The 26,294-nt window shown below is 40.5% G+C and overlaps 1 protein-coding gene across 1 annotated transcript in view; it reads left to right on the top strand.

The window, feature by feature from the left end:
* Window positions 1–213: 213 nt before the first annotated feature.
* UGCG (UDP-glucose ceramide glucosyltransferase) overlaps window positions 214–26,294 on the top strand; it is a 30,340-nt gene continuing 4,259 nt past the window's right edge. The window contains exons 1-7 of the mRNA XM_030469985.1: window positions 214–612; window positions 18,329–18,470; window positions 22,007–22,109; window positions 23,018–23,119; window positions 23,291–23,403; window positions 25,333–25,511; window positions 25,969–26,055. Coding sequence (XP_030325845.1) covers window positions 515–612; window positions 18,329–18,470; window positions 22,007–22,109; window positions 23,018–23,119; window positions 23,291–23,403; window positions 25,333–25,511; window positions 25,969–26,055 — 824 coding nt within the window. The 5' untranslated portion in view covers window positions 214–514. The remainder of the gene's footprint in view (window positions 613–18,328; window positions 18,471–22,006; window positions 22,110–23,017; window positions 23,120–23,290; window positions 23,404–25,332; window positions 25,512–25,968; window positions 26,056–26,294) is intronic.

Here is a 26,294-nt window from a genome sequence, read left to right on the forward strand (position 1 = left end):
GGCAGCCGCCGCCGCACCTACCCCCGACGCGGCCGCCGTTGCCGCGACCTCCCGCCGCCGCCGCCGCCCGCCCGGTGCCGCCGTCCCGCCGGGGACGCCCGCAAGGTCACGCAGCCGGCGGCGGGGCGGGGCGGGGTGAGCCGGGCCCCACCCCGCGCGGGAGCGGCGCGGTAACGGGTGTAACGGCCCGCCCCGCCGCAGCCCCGTGACCCGCCGCCCCGCCCCGCCCCGCCTACCCGGGGTAGCCGCGAGCGGGTGGGGCCTGCGCCTGACAGAGAGGCGGGGGCGGGCGGCAGGCCGGCCCGCGGCTAGTTGGTGTGAGAGCGGCGGGCGGCGCGGGGGCTGCCGGGCTGGAGCAGCGGCAGGCGGCGGCACCACCACCACCACCACCGCCCCGAGCACCGACACCCCGGCCAGCACCGCTGGACCGCGCGCCCACAGGCCGCCGAGCGACCCTTCCTCACCTCGCTCCCGCTCCGCTGCCGGCTGCCGCTCGGGCCGCCGCGCCCCGGGGATGGCGGTGCTGGCCCTGGCCCTGGAGGGACTCGCCATATTCGGGCTCATCCTCTTCGTCGTGCTCTGGCTCATGCACTTCATGTCTATTATCTACACGTAAGCGCGGGCCGCGGCCGGGGAAGGGGGGCATGGCGCCGGCGTTGTTCCCTCACCCCTCTCCACCCCACCCCCCCGCCCGCCATCGCACCGAGTGTGGCCCCGTCGCCGAGGACCAAGGCAGCGGGCCCCGTCCCCCCCCCCCGCCGCCGCCGCACCGCGTGCCCCGCGGGCCGGCAGCGCGTCTTCCCCGCGCTCCTCCGCGGGTGCCAGGCTCGGGAGCCTGCCGCCGCTCTGCCCCGGCGTGGGGCTGGAGGGGCACACCAGCGGGCCGGCGCGCCCCGGGGCCGGGGCGGCTATGGTGAGGGCACGGCTGGGACCTTGCTATCGGTCTTTGGGTAAAACCCGTTCTTTATACGCTTCTGCCGCCCACTTTTGCACTGCGATCTTTGTTCCTTTGCCTTTAGCGCTGCTAGGGAAGGCAGGGGGCTTGCCATTTGCTGGTACACCTGTAAAGTGAGGCTCTCCTGCCGATGTGGGAGAGTAACATGCACAGTAGTAATAAAATGTGTGCTTTTTGACTGTGCAGCGGAGCGATAGCAGAACAACAGAAGTAGCACAGTACTCTCTGCTGATCAGACGGAATTTTAGCGAAGTACACTTTTCTTTCTAAGAAATAATAGTACTGCTAGTAAAAAGTATATACAGTGTGTCCAGTCCCTTCTTGGATAACTCCAAGGAAAAATGCTTCAAGAGTTTGCGGTTTGGTGGCTGACAAACAAAGCAGATTCCTTCTTGAGCGTGGCGGAGGAATTGTCTGGGGGTATGTGAGGAAAGGATTAAGAATGCGCCTCTCGCTGTAAAAGACCGTTCACTCCCTTAAATAAAAGACCACTGTTGCGTCACCACAAGGATTAGAAAATATCTGAATTTCTGTTTGCTTTGCTTGTGCTTATCTGTTCTCCTTTCTTGGTGTTCCACATACATTTGATAGGTATCTGTGTTAAACCCCAGTCCTTGTTGAAGGCAGAGCTCCTTTTGAATTCATGGATGCTAGAGATTTGCTTCTGCTGCCCTTGGTTGTAGATGCCTTGTTCTGTTTGGTTTTTTTTTTTTTGTTTTTTGTTGTTGTTGTTGTTGTTGGTTTTTTTCTTTTTAATGTGAAATCACTTACAAACTCTAATCACTTTTCTGTACTGTAGTTCTGTTGCCTTTAGATCTTATATTTACTTCAATAATTAACTTAATTCTTGACAATGGGGTTGTCTTGAGCACAAATGGCAGGATTCAGTACTGGGGAGCTGCAAGGGTGCCTGGTGGGGAAAGAGACCATGGGCACAGGTGATTCTGGGCTGCTTTGAAGCTAATGAAAACAGCCCGTTGCATGCTAAAACCTCAACCTATCAGATGAGCATGTGTGGTGCTGCTGCTCATAAATCTTTAAGAAAGAGTGACAGCTGTGAGGGGCAGGAGATGCAAGTGGAGATATGGGGGAAGACATGTGAGAAGATAAACAGGAGGAAAAAGAATGAGGTACACTAAGATAGGAGAGGAGAGAACAGAAGATAACCAGAGGAAGCAAATATTGCTGGGCGGTCCATGTCTCAGAAGCTACACCCTCAAAGGGGCTGCCTCCTGTGGAAGCTGCACACAAGATCTGTGACACTCCTGAATTGACTGTGGGCTGCAGGTAAGCCATGGTGGAGCACGTGTAGATACCCCTGAAGGGACTGTACCTGTGGGCAACCCATGCTGGGGTGGAGACATCCTGAGGGACTTCAGCCTGTGGTGATCCAACCCTGAGGAGACTGCAGCCTGTGGCAGATGCAAACTGGCGCAGAGACCCTGGCAAAGGGATTGCAACCTGCAGGTAAGTCACTCCAGAGCACGTACACCTACTAGTTACAGTTAAGAAGCAACCAGCAGAGGGGGAAAATGAGTAAGAAGCAAGGTGTGCCAGAATAACCATAACGAACTAATCTGCCTCCTGTTGAAGAACTTGGGAGGGACTGAATGTAAGGAGCAGTGCAAATACGAACAGTTCAGATAGAAAGGTGAGGGGGAAAGGTACCTGACTGATGCTGTGCCTGTTGTCTTTTTTCTTAATAACCAAATCCATAATTAACTGATTGTTAATTGGCAATAATTTAAGTAGAATTCCCTGACTTGAGACTGTTTTGCCTTTGGCAGTAGTTGGTGGGGAATGCAGGCAGCAGTTAGCTGGAGCTGGTGTGGCCTGGGACCAGAATATTTGCTGTGGTGTGAAACGTGGAAGGAGTTGTGGTTTTTTTTACTGGGAACTTGTGTTACAAGTGTATGTACTGTATATGGGGAGTTAATGCAACAATGTATTCATAGGTGGACTTGCCAGCTGTGGAGGGGATGGGTAAGAATTGGAGTGATCTTGTCCCAACCTGTGAGGCGCCTGGAGAGAAGTGTGCATCTTGAGTTACCATCTCAGCAGGTCCAGAGTCAGGAGCTGCCTTTCATTGTCAGACTAATGAGCTGGTGGTAACAGGGGTATTTAGTGTTCAGTGTGGAAAGGTGACCCTTGGTTGGAGGTGAGCAGCTGATACTAGTACTGAAGTGACCAAATTTCAAGCTGTGCTGAGTTGGCAGGCTGTTGTGGAGGAGCTGCCCAGTTACAGTGTTTTGGCAGATACAGGCAGTCTGGAGGGGGACTTTTTAGAGGGACGTGTAGTGACAGGGCAAAGGGGAATGGCTTTAAGCTGAAAAAGAGTAGACTTAGATATTAGGAAGAAATTCTTCACTATGAGGGCGGTGAGGCCCTGGCACAGGTTGCCCAGAGAAGATGTGGATGTCCCATCCCTGGCAGTGTTCAAGACCAGGTTGGATGGGGCTTGGAGCAACCTGGTCTAGTGAGAGGTGTCCCTGTCCATGGCAGAGGGGTTGGAACTGGATGATCTTTAAGGTCCCTTCCAACCCAAACCATTCTATGATCTGTGGAAACAGGATAGCTGGTCCCCATAGTGTGACCACACACCTGCCCTTTCCTTGTAGTGAAATTGAAGAAACGCTGGACACCTACAGCAGCCATCCTAGGGAGGTGTCTGGCAGTGGCAGTGGTGGAGCTGTGGGATATAGCTGATGGCTAGAGAGCATCTGGTGAGTTTGAAGCCTACGCCACTGGTAAAAACTGCCCTGTGCAAGGGAGGAGGGCTGTGCAGTTGTCTGATGGAATGGCCTGGTCTTTCAAGCAAGATACCCCAGTGAAGGGAATTAGCAGGAGGTAATCAACTGTGTTTGCTCTGACTCCTGGAGTGCATTCACAGAGAAGGGAGCCCAGATAGATGGTGATTATTAATGCCATGGCCTGAAAACCCTGGTTGTCACTGTTACTGCCCCTTATCCCATAGAGACTATTCTGTCCTGGATAGTGGGCATAGTGTGCTGCACCCTTTTCCTAGACTGCTGAGGTATAAAGGGGTCTTCACTTACAGAGAAACTTGTTTTATGTCAGCAAGAGGATGTATTAGAGCAGAATTATGTGCTCCTTCTCATGCACTGAAAACTACTTACACTGTTCCTGTTACAGGAAGTAGAGAAGAAACATGAAATTAGTTAGCCCTCCCATTTTCTCTTTATGGACAGTATTGTTGGTTTAACATTTTTAAAGTCATTGTGATAGGGGCTGTTTGTTCTCAATCTGCACTGTGTTTAGCAGTGCTGAACTGGTGAGTTGGAAGGGCTGATCTGTGCCACTGGAGTACTTAAGTAATGATAAAACATGTCAGCAAAGCTGTTGTGGCCTAGGCAGTCATCCTTCTGTGGTTTCCTACTAGTACTTTAGATGTTTGATTTAGCAAAATACTTAGAACATGTGTGAAGTCGATAGATGACATTACTCAAGAAAGTAAGCTTTTTTGGCTTCAAGTGCTGCCAGCAGGTGTCAAGCTTAAGGACAGCATTTCAGCAATGTTGGTTTGTGCTGTAATTGCTTTAAAAGGTGTAGATTTTGGGTACCTAAAGTACTGTACAAGGTTTCAGTTGAGGAAGAATGTCTGTTCTTCCATACTGCATTTGCAAAACACGGGTTTTTTTGCCACCTCTTTCCTCTGCTGCCCTTTCTCACTTTGAATGGTTTTGATTTATAAATAAGTATAGTAGGATGGGTTGATTTCATACTCGTTTAAAAGAAGCAGGTGGCCTGAAGTAATGAAAAGCAAATAGCCACACTGTTAAGTCAAAAGGTCAGCCTTTAAAAATTGTCTAATGTATATGATTATGAAATGGGTCTTGGTTTGGTGCTCTCTCAGTAATACTGAGTCAGTGAAGCAAATGCAATAAACATGGGCCAAATAGCAGGTTTTTATAGCTGCTAATTGGATAAAGTGCTGTTTGCGTATATTACCCTACATAATAGGCTGTGATATTTGACCTGTTTAGAGTTTGCTATCCTTTATACCCAACATGGGACCTTAACTAAGACCCTTCCTTGCTTGCATATAGGCTCTTCAGTTGGAGTTGAACCACCAGCTGGTATGGTGGGAAGGGATCTGTGTTTGAGACTATCTGATAATATGGACTCTGAAAGCATCTGAGTTACCAAGTTGTATGGACAAACGAAATGAACTTTCAGAACTAAACCCAAATGTATATCTGAAATGGAAGACCATGTGTATGATATGCTAATAAGGAAAAAAGATTTTTAGTATTGGCGAAAGTGTTGTTCAGGAAACTGACGAGTAAATTTTACTATTTTAGCAGTCTGTTAAAATAGTTACCTGAAGATTCTTAGTAACTTCCATTCTAATGACATGCAAAAAGTGGAACAGAAGTCTTGTGAAATCAGTAGAAAAAGTACACTCCCCCACCCTCCCCAAAAAAGCCAAACTGAAAACCAAATCAAACAAAAAAAACTTCTCCAAACAAAAAAACCCCCCAAAACCAAAACAACACCACGTAAAGCTGTTTTCTTGGGGTTTATGGCACTCTTAACACACCTTGTAATTCTGAACCCCTGGCTAGCAAGATTTGTGACAGTGGATTTGCTGTTTTAACTGTATTTCAAAATAGATGGTTCTAGTTCAGTAATGATGGGAGCTTTCTGAACATGGTGTGCCTCTTTCTAAAATACAGGTGGCAAGCGAAGCCTTCAAAACCTAGATAATGTCATATTTAAGCATAATCTGATCTTGGTTTCCCTACTACCTCTTCAGACTTGAGTCTAAAAATGAATGAAAGGTTTTATACTTTTTCTCTGAATAACTTTCTCACATTTTGTTGTTGATTATTTCAACTTGAACACCAAGTAGAAGTGTGTTTTGTAAAGTTTTATTCTGGGGTTGAGGAGATGTTATAGAAAGGCTTTTAAGTTAAGACAAATTCAGTCTTTCGTGACTTGCACTCAGCATTGCCTCTGGCACAGAGTTCCTAGAAGTGTTTGGTAAATCTCTTAAGCTGTTTATATGTTGTTGCTTTATTTGCCTCGTCCACAAAACTGAACTCATGGAGTCGCGTTCTGGTTTTGACTCTTCCTTATTCTCATAATGGTTGTCAGTGGGAATTTTAATTACAGTGCTTAATGTAAATCACTTTAAGGCCTCCACAGTGAGTTGTTCATTGCCTTGGTTCCCAGGTCTAAGTGGGAAGAGTAGTGCATGTCATTTAATTGATAAATATATTGCTGGTTTTAGCTTTTTAAAGTAATTTAATTGACTATAAGTTACAGTGGTCAATGAAGAAATAATGAATTCTGCATTTGTGTGGCATTTGGATGTAACTGGGCCCGTTGTGCCTTGTCATCTGACTGAAACCCAAGACTTTCAGAAATACATAAATGTAATAAAACACCTGAATGTGACTAAAGTAATTAATAGCCTTAGTGTAATGTATATGCACACAAGGAGGAAATTCAGTTTGCGCAGATGCATAGAACTCAAGTTTTCTGAAGTACTTTTTCAGTAGTGAAGAGCTTTCTGAACTTACTTCCAAACTTAAACAAACCTCCCTATAGCCGATGCATGTGAAGTAATTATGATCTTTTGGTTAATAATCTATTACTGTATAATAATTGTGACCTTTCATTATTAAGAAAATAACAGTTCTGTTTCTCTTGGGCCTATTTGATTGTCTTGTCTGCCTATTTTCTTTGTCCCTGCCTTGCTGCTCAGTCCATTATTTGTGTCCAGGCTTACCCTGCTCTGCTGTCTGACCTCTCTGCTTGTCTTCTCTCATCTCCTTTTGACCTTTTTGCTTGTTGGTGGGACTGTCTCTTCCTTTGGTCTGTCTTGTATTTTCCACTGTCAACGTCTGGCAATAGACTGGCTAAAGTAGCTGTTAAGAGCAGTAGTAGTTATTCACTTTGCCATCATAGGATTGCATTTGCTTTGGTTTGTGGAAGTGCTTTGTAGGCAGTCTTGTCACAATAGGAGCCAAGAGGGGATGTAGTCTAGATCTAATTTAAAAGGTGGTCTTTAGATAACTTGCCTGTTACTATCTAGTGTAACCAGGCATAAGTGAATTGACATTCTGATAGACTTTGATGGAGATAAAACAAATACTATTTTCTGAGATTAGAGATACTCTTCGCTCTTGCTAATAATCAAAGCAAACGGATAACTGAAGTGTGATTGTACTGAGCTTCTCCAGGAAGTGGCTGGAAGATGTCTAGCCCATACAAAATGACGTGTCTGTTCTTGGGTTTGTCTTCATTCAGTAGCTGAATCCTTATTGAACTTGAACCACTTACATTGAAATTTTCTGTGCAGGTTGTCTGCATCAGGGTAAATTGTTTTTCCAGTTACGTAGCAGATGGCAAGCTTGGTGTAAGATGTTGGTAACTTTAGCAATAGATTGTTGTCTATGTTATAGATCTTGTATATGTGGAACAAGGAGTGGAGCAAGCTTATGATCTGTATTGGCAATCTCTTTCTGCAAAAATTCTTAGAGGGTTAAAAGCAAGCAAAAAAGAACTTAGATGTTTGATCCTACTTTAGGCAGAAACCTTAAGGTACTTACTGAGAGTGTTGCATCCATACAACTTGATGAGTTGCTTTTACTCAGCAAGTGAATGACAGCATTGTGGCAGAGGTAAATCTGAAGGATAGCAATGCAAAGATTTGAAGTCAAGTTATTAGGGAGGATCACAGGAAAATGACAGGGTATGAGAGCCAGTTTTTCAGCATTGTGAAGGGACTTGGAGTGCTTCAGGCTGCAAATAGCTGTTTAGATTCAGTTCCAATCATTCCTTGCTGAGTCAAAGCAGGACCAGATTTCAACAGCCTGCTCTGTGCACAGTGCATAGATAGGATAATGACAGCTTGTGATAAAAGATGGAAACCGCTGAGGCCAGTAGTGTTTGACATCTTCATTAATGGCCTGGAGGATGGGACTTAAGCAAGTTTTCCGACAACACAAAATTGTGAGGAGTGGCTGATATGCCACTGATATGAGGTAAGTTTGCTGCCATTCTGAAGGACCTGGGCAGGCTGGAGAAATGGTCTGACAGGAACCTTGTGAAGCTCAACTAAGGAAAATGCCAGCTCTGGCACCTGGCAGGAATAACTCCATGCATCAGCACAGGCTGGGGGCTGACTGGCTAGAAAGCAGCTTGGCGGAAAAGGACCTGTGAGTGCTGGTGGATGCCAGTTTGACTGTGAACAGCAGTGTGCTTGTGGTGGTGAAGAAGGCCAACAGCATCCTGCACTGCAGGATAATTATTTGATTATTGCTGGCAGGTTGAGAGAGGTGATCCTTCTCCCCTGTGCAGCTCCAGTAAGGCTATATCTGGAGTGCAATGCACAGTTTTGGGTTCCCTAGTATGAGAGACGTAGATACACTGGAGCAAGTCTGGTTCGGGCTACAGAGGTGATGGTGGGACTGCAGTATCCAATGTACAAGGAGGGTCTGACAGCTGGGGCTGTTCAGCCTGGAGAAGGCCTGGGCGCATCCCATCAGTTTGCGTAAATACCTGATTTTTTGGGGGGTTGAGAGGTGTAAGGAAGGTGGGGCAACACTCTCTCAGTGGTGCCCAGTGGCAGGATGAGAGGCAACGAGCACAGATTCAAATGGAAGACTCTCATTTTAAGCAAAAGGCGGCTTTCATGATTGAATATTGGAACGGGCTTTCCAGAGAGGTTGTGGAGGCTCCATCCTTGGAGACAGGAAAGGCTGACTGGATGTTCCTGAGCAACCGACTCTAGGGAACCCCACTTTGAACCAGAGGGCTGGAGCTGCTGATCTCCAGAGGTGCCTTCCAACCTCTGTTCTGTGATTTTTGTGAAGGGAGACAGCCAGGCTGCTGGCTGGACTATTATGGAGTAACAGACTGAGAAGGAGGTTGTGTGGAGAGTGTATGTTGTGTATGTTGCTTATTTTAATGAAGTTGAAATTTACTGGACACTGTAGTTGCAAGACTTAGCTGTAAGTAATTTTTAGGGGAAGACAAATCTGGAGGCAGCAGGAGTTAGTTTTTTTAGTTATACAAAGATTATGGTTGAATGGGAGTTTCTGTATTACAAGATTAATAATTAGGGAAAGCAAAAGGGTGCAGAACCAGAAATCTGAGGGTGATAACGATGTGGGAGAAAACCCATAAATTTGGAGGCAGTTAGGGAAGGCCAATTTTTTAAGTGTGATTCAGGAGGATAAGACACAAACTATAAACTTTGGGGTGACAGGAGAGTAGTACTAGATCTAAACATGAATGATTTAACAGAATGTATGGAACCAAAGCCTAGATTAAAGACTGTCTAGTGAAATTCAAGGAGAGGAATTGTAGCAGACTGGATGGTGGGAAGATGATGCAATAGATGGGACAAGTGGGCTTTAAAACCAAGCTACATCTCTTTGTGTGGTTTGTGTGGACAGGAAAGATAGAAGACTAAGATTTAAAATATGTAAGATGGAAATGAAATGGGTTGGGTGAGTGAAGCACGTGGAACTTTTGGAGGGCAAAAAAGCACCCAGCCTTGTGTGTCAGCTGGAGTGGAAGAAACTGAACAGTGGGATGAGGAAGAATATAATCTTTCTGACAGCTTTTGTCAGGACATGAAGATTTCAAAGAAGGTTAAAGAAGCTGAGGCTTTACATGGATCATGTTTCCATGAAGGCATAACGGGTTTTTTTTTTTTTTTTTTTTTTTTTGTTTGTTTGTTTGTTTTTTTTTTGTTTGGTTTTTTTTTTTGGTTAAGGTGTGTGAGTAGAGTGCTAGATAAGTGACTTTAATTTGTGAAATTTCTGCCAGGACTGCTCTGTGGCATGCTAAGTATGTAACTAGTTTTACTGGTTTACTAGAGCACCCTTCAGTATTTGTGTCCATCACTCCCTGTGAATTGCATAATGCCAACTATTGGTGTCAGAGTTCACTGGGATTTTTACAATTTATTTTAACTGAAATGAGGTTCTGTGATTTTGACACACTATTGGTTTTGCGTTTTACTGAAGACTAAGGTATGAAAGAAATTACTTTATTGTGAGATGTTTTGCTATAGAGCAAAAAAGAAAAGCTTTTCTTTTTGCAAATTACAAGGTGAACAGTCTTTCGTTTTCTTTAATATGTTGCTTTTAATAATAGTTGATGAGGACCTAGGCTAGACTATACATTCTCATAACTGGCCTGGGTGAATTCATACCTTGAGTTCAATTATTGAAGTTGTAGTATGCATAAAGGAAGTCTTACGCTGTCCTTTGGACAGGTAAGTTAAAAACATGTTTACAAGTGTTGGCAAAGATAAGAAGTCAGAGTGAAGCATTGTACTAAGTGAAAGATTAGGACTGTCTTGGCAATGCTACTTCTAAATTTTGCTTTGGAATTGTATTTCTTAAAGCAGATTTTGAACACTTGGTAGGTGGTTCTACTGGACCAATCTTTTTTTCATTAAAATAGTAGGATAACTAATAATGTAACTGTGTTGTCAGTTCATGCTGGTACTTGGTTTGATCTGTTTTAGACCACTTGAATTATTGTCTTCCTCTTCAGAAACACCCCCTTGTAACAAAAGACTGTTTTGGTCCCCAGTCCCGGGTCCCTCTTTTCCCCTTGGTAGGGCTCATTTCAGCTTTGTCAACAGTACAGTCCATGAGAGCAAATCTGTAAATGAAGTTAAGCATTCATTTTTGTTATTCGCAAGTGTCCTATTTTTTATTAAGTGCTTTGTCTTGAGGTCTTGGTTCAATATGCCTGTATAGTAATGACTTCCCAGGTGACTGCTCCTTTGGTTTGATAGTGAGTAGTGTGCTACACTTCATTATGAAGTAGAAAAAATACTTCTGTAGTGATATGCAAACTTTGTTAGAATAATCAAGCTGCTGAAAATCAAATTTTAGTCAACGTACTGAGCTGTTATTGAGGAGATATCTTAAGCACTTTCTCTGAAATACTACTTTAGCTTAAATCATAGAATCAGAATGGTTTGGGTTGGAAGGGACCTTAAAGATCACCAAATTCCACACCCCTGCCATGGAAAGGGACACCTTCAGCTAGACCAGGTTGCTCCAAGCCCCGTCCAACCTGGCCTTGAACACTTCCGTGGATGGGACATCTGCAATTTCTCTGGGCAACCTGTGCCAGTGTCTCACCACCCTCACAGAAAAGAACTTCTTCCTAATATCTAATATAAATCTACCCTCTTTCAGTTTAAAACCATTAAACTCTTGTGTTGAGGGCCCCAGAGCTGAACGCAGTATCCAGGTGGGGTCTCATGAGTGCAGAGGAGAGGGGGAGAATTACCTCCCTTGACCTGCTGGCCTTGCCAGCCTTGCTAAAGTAAGATTCTGGGTTCAAAAGAGGTAGAAAACTTTCAGACTTAACCTCCTTCTTGACAACATAGGTTTTTGAACTGTTGATTGTTAATAACAACAGGAGTAGCAACTAGAAAATGAGAAATTCTTCTGGACTTCATTATCAAGATCTCTATGATGGGTTAGGGGAGAGGGAGGAGTAGACAGGATTTTCAGGCTACAGGAGTTTGGGGTTTTTTTCTGCTTTTTCCCCTCTCTTCTATGCTGACTACATCACATGGGTTTGTACTGTGGGTGGCTGAAATACAGTGCCAAGGGTTGTATCTGTTAACCTCTTGAAATACTAATGAGATATTTCAAAATTAAGATACTGCACACTTCCTTTTAAGCATTTTTAAGAGATGATACATATGTTTAAATCTGCATTTCCAAGGAGATTGTTTTATGTAGATTTTGTATTGGTGAAGGAGGTAAATGGTTTTTTTTGAACCAAGTATTGTGTTGTGGTTTGGTGTGTCGTTCCCCCCCGCCCCCCCCCCCTTCTAGTGAAACTTACCGAGTTAGTTTTCTTTGTTTGTATCTGTTGGAAACACTAAAAAAAAAAAGAGCCCTTTTGAAATGCTGCCAAATAGGGTTTTGAGTATAGAAGTGTTACTTTAACTGAACATTTTCTTTCAAAGATTTTTTTTTTTATAATCCTTTCTTTAGTTCCTGATGTTCCTTATAAGAGGTTTATTCAAGCTCTTAAAGGCATTTGCAGTATGAGGGCAGTGACACCATCTCACTGATAATTGTGAGGTCCAGACAAGGTTTACAGCTTTTTTTTCTACCTCAACTGGGAGTAATAGGCCTTGGGACTGTGTGTTCAAACTTGTGTGCTTGAGCAAGGTTTCTGCTTCAGTGGTATGCTGTTTTGTGCTCTGGAAACACTTGAAGGTTTGTTAATAAAAAATAGCCTGCCATCCACTGAAAATTAAGAAAAAGATATTGGCGTGGTATCTGCTTTATGATAATGTAGATTCTTTTCAGTTGTTAACAATTCTTTTATTGGCAGTTTAATGTTTTGGAAGCTTTTAGAGAGAAGAAACTGGAAAAATGTTGATGAGTGGCAGGGGATCTCTGGCACAAAGGGAGCAGTAAGCAGCAACTTAGGGTCTGTAGGAAGCACGTTATCTGATATTTAGCAAATGATGTCATTTAAACTTGTGCCTTGTGAAATTAATAGGACTGAGCTATTTTCATCCTGTGGATTTGCCAAATGTCAGAAAACCAAATTGAATAGTCTTACAGTACAAATGTTCTAAAGCTTTGTGTTTTAAAAGATCCCATACTTAACACCAAGGGCTTGATATTGTACTAAAAAGCCATCTTCTGTGGTTGGTTTATCTGGTCCAGAGTTACTGCTACCCTGGAGATGCTTTCATAAATAAAGCTCAAATCGTGTTGGACACAGTTCTCTGAAGCTGCGTAATGTTTTTTGCAAGGAGTCTGTACCAAAAAGCCTTTCTCTTTCTATGCCTCAGTGGCTCTTGTTTTGATAGTCAAAGGGATAATCCAAATCCTCTCCTACTGCTACACCTTTCTAAACATTTCTGCTGTTCTAATCTGCCTTTAGCGAGCATGTGGCTACGTGGTGACTCAGATCAGCAAGCTAGCTTTTTCTGTGGGATAGTTCTGTGTTTTATCAGCAGGCTGAGCCAATTTATCTTGTGGCGCTGACTACTTTATAGCCACCAGTGGGCTGAGGGTGTGGGAAAGCAGAAATGGGCAACAAATCGCTATTTTGATAGCAGCTTGCAGATAGACTACAAGGAAAAACTGTGTGTTTATTTAATGCTTAGTACAATCCAGTAATGGCTGTGTTGTGGGTAACTTGCAGTGTTTTTGTTACGCACATTTCATTTAAGCTTGCTAAATTGTAAACTGTCTAGGATTTGGACAGTAAGAGAATTCCCATTATTTTGGTTTTAACTACAATCTATTGTATGAGACCCTCTTTGTTTCTCTTTTGTCATGCAGGTGTGGGGCAGGGAAGGGGAATAGGAGAGGAATTTCCTAGATTAAAAAAGGGGAGTGTTTGCTGGTTTTAAGTCGAATTCTGTAGTGTTTTTCTTTTTCTTCCTGAAAGATACGGGGTTTTTTTCTACTTAAAACTCCAAAACATGTTTGAAAGAAGTTTAACACACAAACCCTTTTAGGAAAGGGCTGTATCAAATTATAGGTTGCATCTACTGGATGTGACTTTTGTGACAATATTTGAAAGATGCTCCTTAAATAATTTCTGCTGTCTTGAAGATTTGAATTAAAAATGTTAACTAGCACTAGATAGGATTTCTGTGTTCTACATTGTATGATTTTGTTTGTCTTTATTACTAGCCACTGATTGACCTACTACTTCCCAAAACTGGAAGAGCAAATTGATATTTGTTTTTTGAGAAGATTCATCTTTTGAAAAATAACGATGACCATAATCGAGGTTCTTTCTTACTCAATTCCATCTCAAGACCCTTAATTTAACTCTTTTTAAAATTTTTTTGTAGAAAAGATTTGACTTTTACTATTTTGAAGGATTTTTTTTTTTCTTTTTAAGGTTGGTTATTTAAATCATCCCTTTCCTCTCAACTACCTGTTGTGATTTCAATGCGTTACATTCTGAGTTGTTTTGTGGTGGTTTTTTTGTGTGGTGGGGGTTTTTTTGGTGGGTTTATTGTTTTTTTTTTTGACTGTCAGGTATGTGTAGTACAGAAAAAAATACACATTGAAAGTCAAGGAGATGTTTAGTCTGCCTTCTACCCTCCGCTGGCATGTGATGAAGCACTAACCAATTGCAGCATGCTTTTCAGTGTAAGCTTCTAGTATCCAGATAGTAGGATTACATAGTAGAAAAACATTTTTGTTTTAATTTTTTTGTAGGCATGCACAAACCTATGACTGTTTCTCTGTGGGCAGACAGCCATAAGAAGTCTGTATTACAAAGTGGGCACCTGAATCTTACCTACCATTTCCTTCTTTCAGACTTGGCTACTTCCCCTGATCCTTTTATCAAGGCCAAGTGACATGTTAATTGTTTTTTAATTACAGTTGCTGTCATACTACAAGTTACATTAGGGTTTCCTCTTATGTCCTGTCCACTTGCCCCCAGCTGTGCGTTTCTGCTCTTCCCTGTTGTTGGATCTGACACAGTTGTTAGGTTGGTGGGTGGGTGGATTGACTTGCTGTTTGTCCATATGGCCGTTAAAATGGATGTACACAAATGATAAGAGTGAAGAATGGCCAAAGCTGCCTGCCTGAAGACACTCTGGTTGGGTGATGGGATGGGTTGTTCTGGGCCAGCAGCCAAACAAAGGTGTCCTGAACTGAGAGCAGCACATTTCTGTGGGGTGATGTCTTCCTTTCGTCCAAGAGGCTGAACGGTGGCATGCCTTAAGTATTACTTCAAGAGTCACTTGCGAATGTTGACAGTGTTTTCTAATAGTAATTAATTCTAGTTAGCTGTTTCTTGCAGGCAAATAAGGGTAGGGAGCAAGCTGTAAGGGATTGAATACTGTCAAAGAAAACTGTCATGCAGAGTTGGTTGTGGAAGAGTTGTCATGGGCTTGACCCTAATCCTTGTGTATGTTTCTAGAGGAAGGTGGTGTGCCCCTGATGCTTTCTTTGTGCTGACACTGGTCCTCCTCCACTGTAGGAGGGATAAAAGGTTGAAAACAAGATCAAAGTGTTTAGTTCTGGCTTTAAGAATAGTTCTGTCTGTTTGCTAGGAGGCCTGTGGCTACAGGTGATAGTGATTTCTATGTGATCAGTTTTGCAGTTTTCAAATCTATCTGAAGTCTAGGGATCCCTAAAAATGCCTGTGTGCTTAAATCTGGGTAGAACAGCATGAGGAATAAGAACTTGATAATAGTGTGTTACTCAGGCTTAGTTGTGTCATTGCAGAGTCCTCTTGTGCTTCTCTCTGCCTTCATGCACAAGTGTCTTGTTTTGCTACTTGATGGGGTGGACTTGTACTGTAGCTGCAAAGCCAAATGCTGTCTTGAATTCATGACTTTGATAAATAAAATCCTATTCCATCTATCATAAAATCATAGACTTGTTTAGGTTGGAAAAGACCCTTGAAATTGAGTCCAACTCTTAACTTAGCACTGCCAAGTCCACCATTAAACCATGTCCATAAGTGCCACATCTCCACGTGTTTTAAATACGTCCAGGGGTCGTGACTCATCTGCTTCCCTGGGCAGCCTGTTCCAATGCCTGATCGCTGTCTCTGTGAAGAACTTTTTTCCTAATATCCAGTCTAAACCTTCCCTGGTGCAGCTTGAGGCCATTCCCTCTTGTTCTATCACTTGTTACCTGAGAGAAAAGACCAACCCCCACCTCACTACAACCTCTTTTCAGGTAGTCGTAGAGAGCGATAAGGTTCCCCCTGAGCCTTGTTTTCTCCAGACTGAAAACCACCAGTTCCCTCAGCTGTTCCTCATATGACTCGTGCTGCAGGCCCTTCACCAGTTTTCCTGCCCTTCTCTGGACATGTTCCAGCACGTCCATGTCTTCCTCAGCTGAGATAGTCTGTCTACTGTAGCAAGCTTTTTGGTTTTGCCAGAGCATTCTCCTGCCCTTAATGAGGTGGGGAGAGGAAGTGTAGTCTTGGCCTTAAAAAAAGTTTTGTTGCTTGATTTGATACAGGTTAGGAAGAATTCATCATGTAGTATTCTGGGCAGCGGTAACTCAGGAGGCTGGGTTTTGTATTTGGAAATACATTTTTTCTTCTGCAGGGGTGTGTGTGTGTGTGGGGAGGATGGGAATCTAGATTACGGTTACTTCTGCAGGGTAATTATTATCATGTTAAGGATAAGTTAAGTTTCTTAAGTTTGAGCAAATTTTTTCAGATGCCTCTTCTATGAGAATACGTTACATTATAGGATAGTTGAACCATAGATTCTTGCTCCATAGAATCAAACAGAGCATTGCAAATACTGGTGTGGAAATTGCTTTACCTTAGTGTCACAATACCACATTGCTTTCAAGATGGCAGGCTGCCACATTTGTGGAGCATTATGAAAAGAACAAGAACTGGAGTTTTATTTGAGATAGCATATAAGAAACAGTCTTGCCATACTGTGCCATGCTCTGTCACAACCTTCAGTATAGGGTGTTTTACAGCTGAATAGGTCATAAATAATACTGCAGGCCTCATAGCCATGCTTTATAAGGTTTCTCTTTCTTGCACCATGTGTAGGCTTTTCCTTATCTTAATTCAGTCACCTGCATAATCGCATGTGTCAGCATGTTTTATAATGAAAGATTGAAAGATCTTGAAAGATTCTGCAGTTTTATCACTTGGTGCTTATTCTTTATCACAGTCCTACCTCAAGTCTGTCTTCACCCTTTCTCTCCTTACCTCTTTCCATTTATTCTGCCACTTTCTTCTCTTACTTCCTGTTCATGAAGGCTTTTGCCTCTGTACAAAGCTATGTGCATTGCTACTGACTGCTTTAAATGAAGTACTTCTGGTTTTCCGCCTCTCCCTGTGCATTATCTGCCTTTTGTTCCTCCTGGTCAAAGTTGCATTCTTGAGGCTCTCTCCTTTCTTATTGGTGCGAAAGTCCTTGTTTGCTGTAATGTTTGAAAATTGATAAGGAAATCTTTGTCTGTGGTACCTACATGAACTATTGCTTTTCTTTCTTTTGTCTGACTGTCCCTTGGCTGTTAATTGCTCAGCAAGACTTTCAGTTTACCCTTGCAGTGCCTGGGCTTGGACTCAATAACAGTACAAGGGCATCTTCTGCTTTGTTCTTCTGTCTTTTTAGTGAGCATATTGTTTATTTCTTTTAACAGCATTATGCCCATGGTATCCAGCTGCAAACCTGCCTAAAAAGAGCATGTAAGGGAGTGGGAGTGATGAGCTAGCAAACATGATGACACTTTTCAGGAGAAAATTGTAGAGAACTACTGCAATCTTCTCTTGGTGGAGCTCCTTCATAGTTCAGTAATTTCTCTGGGTCAGGCACATTCTTCTGGATCATGCTTCCTAGGAACTTGACTTTTTTTTTTTTCTCCATTTAACCAGGATGAAGCACTCCGTGAAACAACCCTATTCCTTACTCCCCGCCTTTTTTTTTTTTTTTTTTTGAGGCAGCATCTTATAAATTGCAAAGTGTGAAAGTTTTTAAGTTAAGAATTGATTCCATTAGATACATACTGCAGTAAAATATTCTTTCAGTCTGACTACTAGGCATGTAAGAAAACTACAGTATGAAGTATACACATTGATTTGCAAATTTTAAGTTTCAGCAAATACTTCCTCTCCGATTACTTAATCAAATTTACATCAAGTAAATATACATATAGTTGTATACCGGCCCGTCAAGCCTTCAGAATTTAATTTTGCATTAGTTCACACAGGGGTGTAGGATTAAACATTCGTGTTGATGAGTTGTGACATGATCATCAATTTCTGTGTATTCATTGCTGAAATACTAGACACTGTTTGGAATTGTTCTCTGTATGTCTGTGTTTCTGACCCAGCCTGATACCTACTTCCTAGGATTTTTTTTTATCCTACGGTTGATTGATCCCTATCCTTTCCTTGGAGGTGTTGGTTAACAAATTGATCGGAAGGATCAACTCTTTCCCCTGTGCTTTCAGCTTGCTCTTAGTTTTGCATAATTTAATCCAGGAAAAAGCACCTGATTTTTGTAGGGTTTTTTTGCCTTGTTAAAAGTGAATTACTTTTTCTGATTGTTCATATGAGTTTTAATGCTGTGGAGTAAGGCAGAAAAACCTTGTCTCCTGTGCAGTTTGAAAAAGCTGTACTCTTATTGCTCAAAACGCGTAGTGCAAAATGCATTAATCTGAATCGTCTTTCTGAAAAGTTGAATAAGATTGAGTTTAACCTACATAAAATGCTAAGGCTTTTTTAGGCAACTGTCAGATATAAAAATAGGTGTTGTTTTTACAACCAGAAATATTTTTGCGGCAATTTTAACTCACAAGCTATCTTAGTTCTGACTGTATTTTTGAATAGAATTCTCTAGCGTATTTTCTTTACATAGTGGTATGTTATTTCTCCTTACAGACGCCTTCATCTCAATAAGAAAGCCACAGACAAACAGCCATATAGCAAGCTTCCTGGTGTTTCACTTCTAAAGCCATTAAAAGGTGTGGATCCTAACCTGATCAACAATTTAGAAACCTTCTTTGAACTGGATTATCCAAAAGTATGTATACAACTTAGTGTCTTTTGTTTTTTTCCTCCCATGCCTCCAAAAGTCATATCAGGAGCTTGGGCTAGAACTGTGTAACTTGATTATGTCTTGGGTGGTTCTTCCTTCCACAACAAATGCATAATTACACATTTTACATGTTGCAAACAAAACTTACTACATTTTAAAGAGCTGTTGATAAAGGAGTATGGCCAAGGCTGAGGGACAAAACATACTCTGCATTTTACCAAGATTTGTTTGATCATTATTTCTATATTGTGGTGTTTATAGCAGTATGAAACCCTTCAGTTATAAAAGATCATTTGAGAGGCCAGACGCCCTTCCCAACTACTTCTCTGTAACAGAGCCTCTAAAGAGAACACTTAACTGATAGCCTGAAACTTTCTAGTAGTTCTCACTGATGGCTGATCTAACAAAGAATTGGTCAGTGATGAGGTGGTGTACCTCACCAGTTGCTGGTGGGTAGGGTAGTCTCCAAGACACTCACTGGTGTTGGGAAACAAATAGTTAATAAAAGCTTACATTTGTTGTTGTACACTGAGTTTGTAATATAAGTGATAAGTAATATAAGTAAGTGTGTCAGGTGCTGTCCTTGCTCTAATGATCTTACAACTTAAAGGATAAATCTGCAAATGCTTGCTGCATTGTTCATGAATTGGTGTACGCTCCTGTGAATGGAAAAAGGACTACATTTCTTAGTGCATATCTCCTGAATTCTAAAACTTGTAATTTAATAAAAACTTAATTCTTCTCAAAACTGTGTCAGTTGTAGAAAGCCAAAGATATGTGTAAGCTGTACAGCAAGTTTCCTTTGTGTGTTCTGACTGAGAGCTTTAAACTTGCTCTGAAGTAGGAAGGGTAAAACAAACAAACTCCACCATTTGCAACTTACTAAAGTTGTATATTTTTTTCTGTAATGAAGTTTAGAGCATTTTGATAAGGTTCAGGCATGATCATTTGAATCTTTTCAACTCAACAAAATTTAAATAAAGATTAAGTGTGGCCAAGGTAAGTTTTAAAGCATGCTTGAGGCATGCTGTGTATGCGAACATTGCAAACAATGCAAAGAAGCTGCAACAGTATCTTAAGCTATTTTATGGCTATAATGAGTCTCAAGATGTTATGCAGCTGAAACGTTTGACTACCAATACAATTTGAGAATTCAGAAGAACAGCTGTGTTGGATCTTGCTTTATGAGAAATAGTCTTAACCCTTACTCCTGATAACGTATCTGTATGGGTGACAATTGTAAGATATTGCTCCTTACTCACAAGTCTGAATTTCAGGTCACAATAAAGACAATCCTATTTTTCTCAGAGAGATTGAAAATGGAGGTGTGAATGCTGGGGCACAAGTTATACAAGTAACATCCCCAAACTGTTTGAAAGCACTTCTGAACAATAACTGCAAAATTACTTAATCTGAGAAACTGACATTACACCACAAAAATTAGAACAACAGTATTACCTGGTATTCAAAGTTCAGCTGTTTGGAGGAAAATTATTCAGAAAGAATAGTCTTAAATTTGTTCCAGGGAAGCTGAGTTCAACCTGCAGTGATACGGATTCTCTGCTGTAATACCCCATGTATGAAATAATCTTGTCTTCCGTAGAAGCCAGTTACACAGCTTCTAATCTGCAGGATTTACCTGTAATATTTTTATCAGTGAACAGTTTTTACTTACTGTGCATATTGTAATTTTTGCAGAAATTTTTCTGTTGTGTTATGTCCACATGAACCTGTTTATGTAGATAAGCATCTTTGTATTTCTTCTGCTTTAGTCATATATTTTGTACTTCTTTAGTTTGCTACTGCATACGAAGGCCATTTGCTGTGAAATATTCTGTTTTCAGATATTGGAATGTCAAAGTTGTTTTATTCTGGTAAATTTCTTGGGGAATACATATACAGAAGTGTCATTGCAACTGTGGACTGGATTATTAACATACTAGCAAAAATAGTTTTTACATAATTAATAGGATAAGCAATAAAGAACTAATTTCTTCAGCTGGTAATTTCTGTGGTGTTTATGCTGTCAGGATTGTTCTGTTGTGGTTAGAAGAACCTGTCTGCTTAAGGAGACAGGTCTTTACCTTTTAAATGCAATTTTCCATGCTGGTAAAATGATAGGAATCAAATACTGCTTGCTCTGTAGGCAAATTGGCTTTCAGTTTGCATTATGAGAGGTAGAGATGTGTGTGTCTGATCATTTGTAGTGCTAGACCAAGTCTTAGCAACTCCCATGCAGTTGTTAATGATTTTAAGTTTCTACAATATTCTGAATGCAGGTAGTGGTTGGGGATTTTTTTTGTGTTTAACAATGCAATTTTTTTCTTGCAAGAATGTATTTATTTAAGTTAATGTCTTCTGTTATATGAAATGCTTCTTACTGAACAAGAATATCAGAAATTGTCATCATTGGGCCCACAGGCAGCTTTTGAAGTTCAGATTACTTTTTGCCTAAGCATTTTACTGAAAATGAAATTGAGGTCATAGATAACAGAGAATAAGAACTGTTTTGATCACTATTTGGGACTCTTATTTACACCAGCTTTATCAAATGAGGTCCAAAAAAGATTGGTTGTGATTTGATTGAATTTTTAAATCGTGGATTGTAAAAATAGCTCCTAAGTATCTTGATCAGAAATTTGCATTTTCTGAATTTTACTCTTTGGATTGGAGCTCTAAGAACTTGTAATAGTTCAGTAATTTGAACAGGGAGAGAGGAAGGTTGTATCAAGTTAGGAGTATTCAAGGAATTTGCTATTAGTGCATAAACAGAAGTATCTCCATCAAAGCTTGCAAAGCTGTGTCAAAATGATGAGTGATCCTTAAAATGGTATTTTCTTACCCGCTGTCTGTAGCTCATGTGTAACAAGCATGTAGATTGATTGCTGAAACAGCTAGTTATCCCTTACCTCTTGTTGACTTTTTTTAGCCATTATTCCATTAATGAGGAAAATAGATATACATAACATATCCATGTTCCTGAGCTTAGCTTTATTATACAATCAAGTGTACTCATACTGTTCTTCATGGGTTGTCTTCCAACTCTGTTCTGCATATGCATCTACAAAGTAAAGGAAAGGAAGGTGTAGTTCAGAGAGTTATGACGTTAAGTGTATCATAACATCCTATGTTTAATATTTTGTATGCTGTAATTTCATTGAATATGATTGATTAAAGGTTCATATGTGAACAAAAATTGAAGTGGAAATAAAAAATTTATCTTGTATACTAAGATGTCTTGCTTCATGCCTGATAGAAACCCTTCCAATAAGAGGAAAACTGATGTTCCTCAGTACAAGATTTATTGGGATACAGGCTTCGTTCTTTTTATACTGGTACTTGGCTAAATAGTACAAAAGTCTCATTTAGCCGTAAAACAACCTCTTTGGTTATAGTTTTAATTCTGTAACAGTGCTCTGTATTTTTTCAGTTTGGTACACTATTCAACTTTATTCCCTAGACCATATTGATATCAAATATATGTGCGTAAATATGTGTGTATACATTTTTGTTTTTACTAGTATGAAGTACTACTCTGTGTACAAGATCATGATGATCCAGCTATTGATGTGTGCAAAAAGCTCCTTGGCAAATACCCAAATGTTGATGCTAGACTGTTCATAGGTAAGCAGAGCAACTCAAAGGCGTGACTGTTACTCATAAAATGTTTTTAGGTCTTCAACTCCATATGCAGTATTCTAAAATAAATAGTCATTTGGGTCAGCGCATGTTGGTTTTGTAGTTTAATCATCCTTTTAGAGCGAAGAAGTAAATTTGTAGTCACAATTTGTGATATCAGGCCAAAAGCTCTGGGAAGAATGACTTGTGCAACCCCTGCAACTTTTTCCTTCTAAGTCTGAAACAGCAGTTTAAATCCTGTCTTTGCACTGAAATAAATGTACAGAAAGTGGCTTGGAGTTGAGGCTGAGTTTGAGCTTGAGGCCTTGCAAACAGTCCTTTTTGATCAGCTTAGGATGTAGGGCTCTTTCTTCACTTTATATTTAAATTAGAGGAGGCAAGGGATGTTAGACCTGAGTAGTAGGGTCAGTCTTTTCTCTGACATTAAACAAAATGGACTGTGTCTGACAGTTGGAAGCAAAGGATTGTGTCTCACTTTATTCTGCTCCTTTTTCATTTTTCTGCTAAAGTTACTGTAGAGTATAATGGTCATAATCAATAGTCTTAAGAAATAAGAGGTAGAGAATATTTACTTTACAGAATGTAGTAATAAACTTTATAATTCTACTGCCCTTTTAATTACATCAACCTTGTTACCCTGCCATTTTGAGAAAGCATTTGAATTTTTTTTTTAATATTGAATTGAATATTCCTTTTTAAATCTCTGCATAATTGTAGGAAGATCTGAAGTGTAGAAGTGAAGGAATACTTAAAATTTAAATCCTTTTCATAAAAATGTACTTTAAGGGTTTACTTACTGTTCTTCAATTATTGCATTTAAATATTTTGGGTATTGATTCTGAATTCTAAAAAACACCCATATTTTATTTGTGTATGATGTTTGTATTTTTTAGGTGGCAAAAAGGTTGGCATCAATCCCAAGATTAACAACTTAATGCCTGGCTATGAAGTTGCCAAATATGATCTCGTATGGATTTGTGATAGTGGAATCAGAGGTAGGTGTGTATTGTAATGTGCTGACTGTTGTATTGCTGTTTTTCCCTGTAGGCAAGCAGTTGTTGGAGGTAATTTTGACTGAGAATATAAGTAGAAATGAAAATTAAAAATCTGGAAAAAATAAAGACAGAATGGGTCAATGAACTGTCTGCTTTTCGTTTGTCACTTAGTAACGCCAGACACGCTGACAGATATGGCCAATCAAATGACTGAAAAAGTAGGCTTGGTCCATGGGCTTCCCTATGTTGCAGACAGACAGGGTTTTGCTGCTACCCTTGAACAGGTAAGTGCTGTGTTGGTTTGGTTTTTTCTTTTTTATAATGACTAAAAGTTCTATAGTGCCTTTTACGCATTTTGAGTGAAGAAATGTTTATTTTCACCCACAGTCACACTTCAAACTATCCAGGAGAACTTTTAAATGCTCCAAAATTTTACTGTGCTGCTCTGAACATTGTTTCAGTATTTAAGTTTATAATACAGACAATAAACCTTACAGGATGATTTTATTTAAACATGTATTAAAACTAGGGAATTCTTCCTAGGGCTTAGTCAGAAAGGGCCTTGGCAGGGGGTTGGAACAAGGTGATCTTAAGGTCCTTTCCAACCCAAACCATTCTATGATTCTATGATTTAATTCTATTTTGGTGTCTGAAAAGGAGCACAGAAATGGCCATGACAAGTCAGAGCAACGTCCAGCTCACACAGGATCTTATTTCCAGCAGTGGTTAAGCAGAGCCTTTAAGGGGAGTAGAACACAAGCACGACTTACATCCTGTTTTCCTGTAATACTGTCTCAACTTTCTGCAGTTTTCAGCTGAGAGACTTCCTGAGCAGGAAGTAGACTTCCGTATTTGCTAATCCTCAATATATTAGTATTTTACTAAGAACAGATTTCTTATGTGAACTTTCCCATTCTTTCTTTGAGTCCACATAGATTGTGAACACCTATAGCAGTCTTTACCAGGAAGTTCCGTAGATCTGCTATCTGTTACAGGAACCACCACCTTGTTCAGTCTGACCCTTGTTCTTCTATAATGTTATTTCATGTCCTGCATTGTTTTGGAAGGGAAAGTGAACAGTTGGTTTCTATCCACTATCTTCATATAATTAATTCTGTTCTATTCTCCCCTCTGTTCTTTCTCAGTAAATTCTCTTGTAGAATAGAAAGGCTGAGTTTTGTTGTTTGTTTCTTGCGTCTCAAGGCATGTAATTTAATAACTATCTTTCATTCTAAGCTGGCATGTATAACGCGTTTTAGCCCCAAGGCTAACTAATGTGTGTCAAAGGCAGAAATGTGAGGCATGAAAGTGTAGTGAAATTCAGTACTCCTTCATTGCATGAGAGGGCAGCTCAAGTGATTTTTGTGATGCAAGGTCTGAATTTCCTCTTGCAAGAGAAGAGCAAGGAGCTATAGCACAAAGCTTTTTGTACTACTACATGATAAAATTACAACTTCTGTTTCTATATTCCTGGAAGAGCTTTCTGCCTCCAGATCCAGTATACTGCATGATGAGAATGCCTTTTCTTGAATGAGTTACTGTAGGAGGTGGCCTTCACACCGGTCTTACTATAGGAAGAATAGTAGTGAAGGCGCTAGTACGCGTTCGCACTGTCTCTCTATGGGATGCTCCTAGTTTAAGTTAATGAATTATTATTAATAGAATTTATTTTAAGTTACTGAATCTTGTTAAAAAAAATAACAACAAAAAATGAGCCTTATAATCTGAGCTTTTTCTTTGATATTTGTTTGCAAGTACATCATGTAAACAAATTCCCTCTGCTTCTGTACAATCATATGGTGAGTTTCTAAGAACATGTTAGTAGCGATACAGTTAATCTTTGCAAGAGGAAGGAGACAGCATGCCTGCCAGCTATTGCCAAATAATATATTAATCCTAATGATTAGTCAGTTACTTAATGGATTGTTAATATATGTATTCCCAGAGAACAACCTCAGTAAATTAAAAATTAAATACCAAATGTAATATGGTAGTTTAATGTGCAGACTTAAAACATGCTACTAGATTTTTCTGATATGGTGATAGAGTAGATTTCTTAGATTCCTGGTAAAGATCTTTCCAAATATGCTGTCCTAATTGGCCACATCTAGCACTTTTTTTCCCCTCCAAACATTTTTGGAGAAAAAGTTGTCAGTGAGTAGTACTTGCATAAATACATACAGAGTTTTAAAAGCCATATCTGGTTTTGGCAGGTTTATTTTGGAACTTCACATCCAAGATCATATATTTCAGCCAACTTAACTGGCTTTAAGTGTGTAACAGGAATGTCATGCTTGATGAGGAAGGATGTCTTGGACCAAGCTGGAGGACTCATAGCTTTTGCACAATATATTGCTGAAGATTACTTTATGGCCAAAGCTATAGCTGACAGGTAAGATGACTCCGAAGTAAGCTTATTACTTTAACTGCAGTTCAAGCCTTGTGGGTTTATTTGTTTGGGTTTTGTTTTTGGTTTTTTTTTTAAACACATGGTACATACTAGAAGTGTAGGTGTTCACATCAGCCTGACGTGTACAGCAAACGTGCTTGTGATGTGCTTTATCCTATAGTCTTTAGTCTTTTAGAAATAATTAAGCCATATAATTGGCAATTCCTTTAGGAAAAAGTTTCTAAAAAACTGTAAGTATTACTCAAATGATATTTGCTCTTTTCCACTAAAAAGACTTGATGTTATGCACTTAATTTTTTTGCTTATACCCACTGTAATAATATGGCACGTACTCCAAAGGAAGTTTTCAATACTAATAAAATTCTTGTGTGTGTGTGTGTGTTATCTAATTGTTTTTTTATCTCTTCATGTTTTTTATAATAATAAATACATTTTTCAGGGGCTGGAAATTTGCAATGGCCACACAAGTTGCAATGCAAAACTCTGGTTCATATTCTATTTCTCAGTTTCAGTCCAGAATGATCAGGTAAAATTTTACTCTTTACTTCCTCTCCTACCCCATCACCTGCTTCTCATTTGGATAACTGATAATGAGAAGGAATACATTTTCCAACCTAATTTGATTTTATGTACGAAATGCTGAAGTTCCAACACATAGCTTGATGCATGCTTCTTGTTAATGTTGGGAGAGAAGCACTGACTTTCCACACAAGTGTGACTAAGTATTAAAAACTCCTTAAACTGCCCCTACCCCTCAAAAAAAAA

The sequence above is a fragment of the Strigops habroptila genome, chromosome Z (assembly GCF_004027225.2).
Source record: "Strigops habroptila isolate Jane chromosome Z, bStrHab1.2.pri, whole genome shotgun sequence".
Lineage (NCBI taxonomy): Eukaryota > Metazoa > Chordata > Aves > Psittaciformes > Psittacidae > Strigops > Strigops habroptila.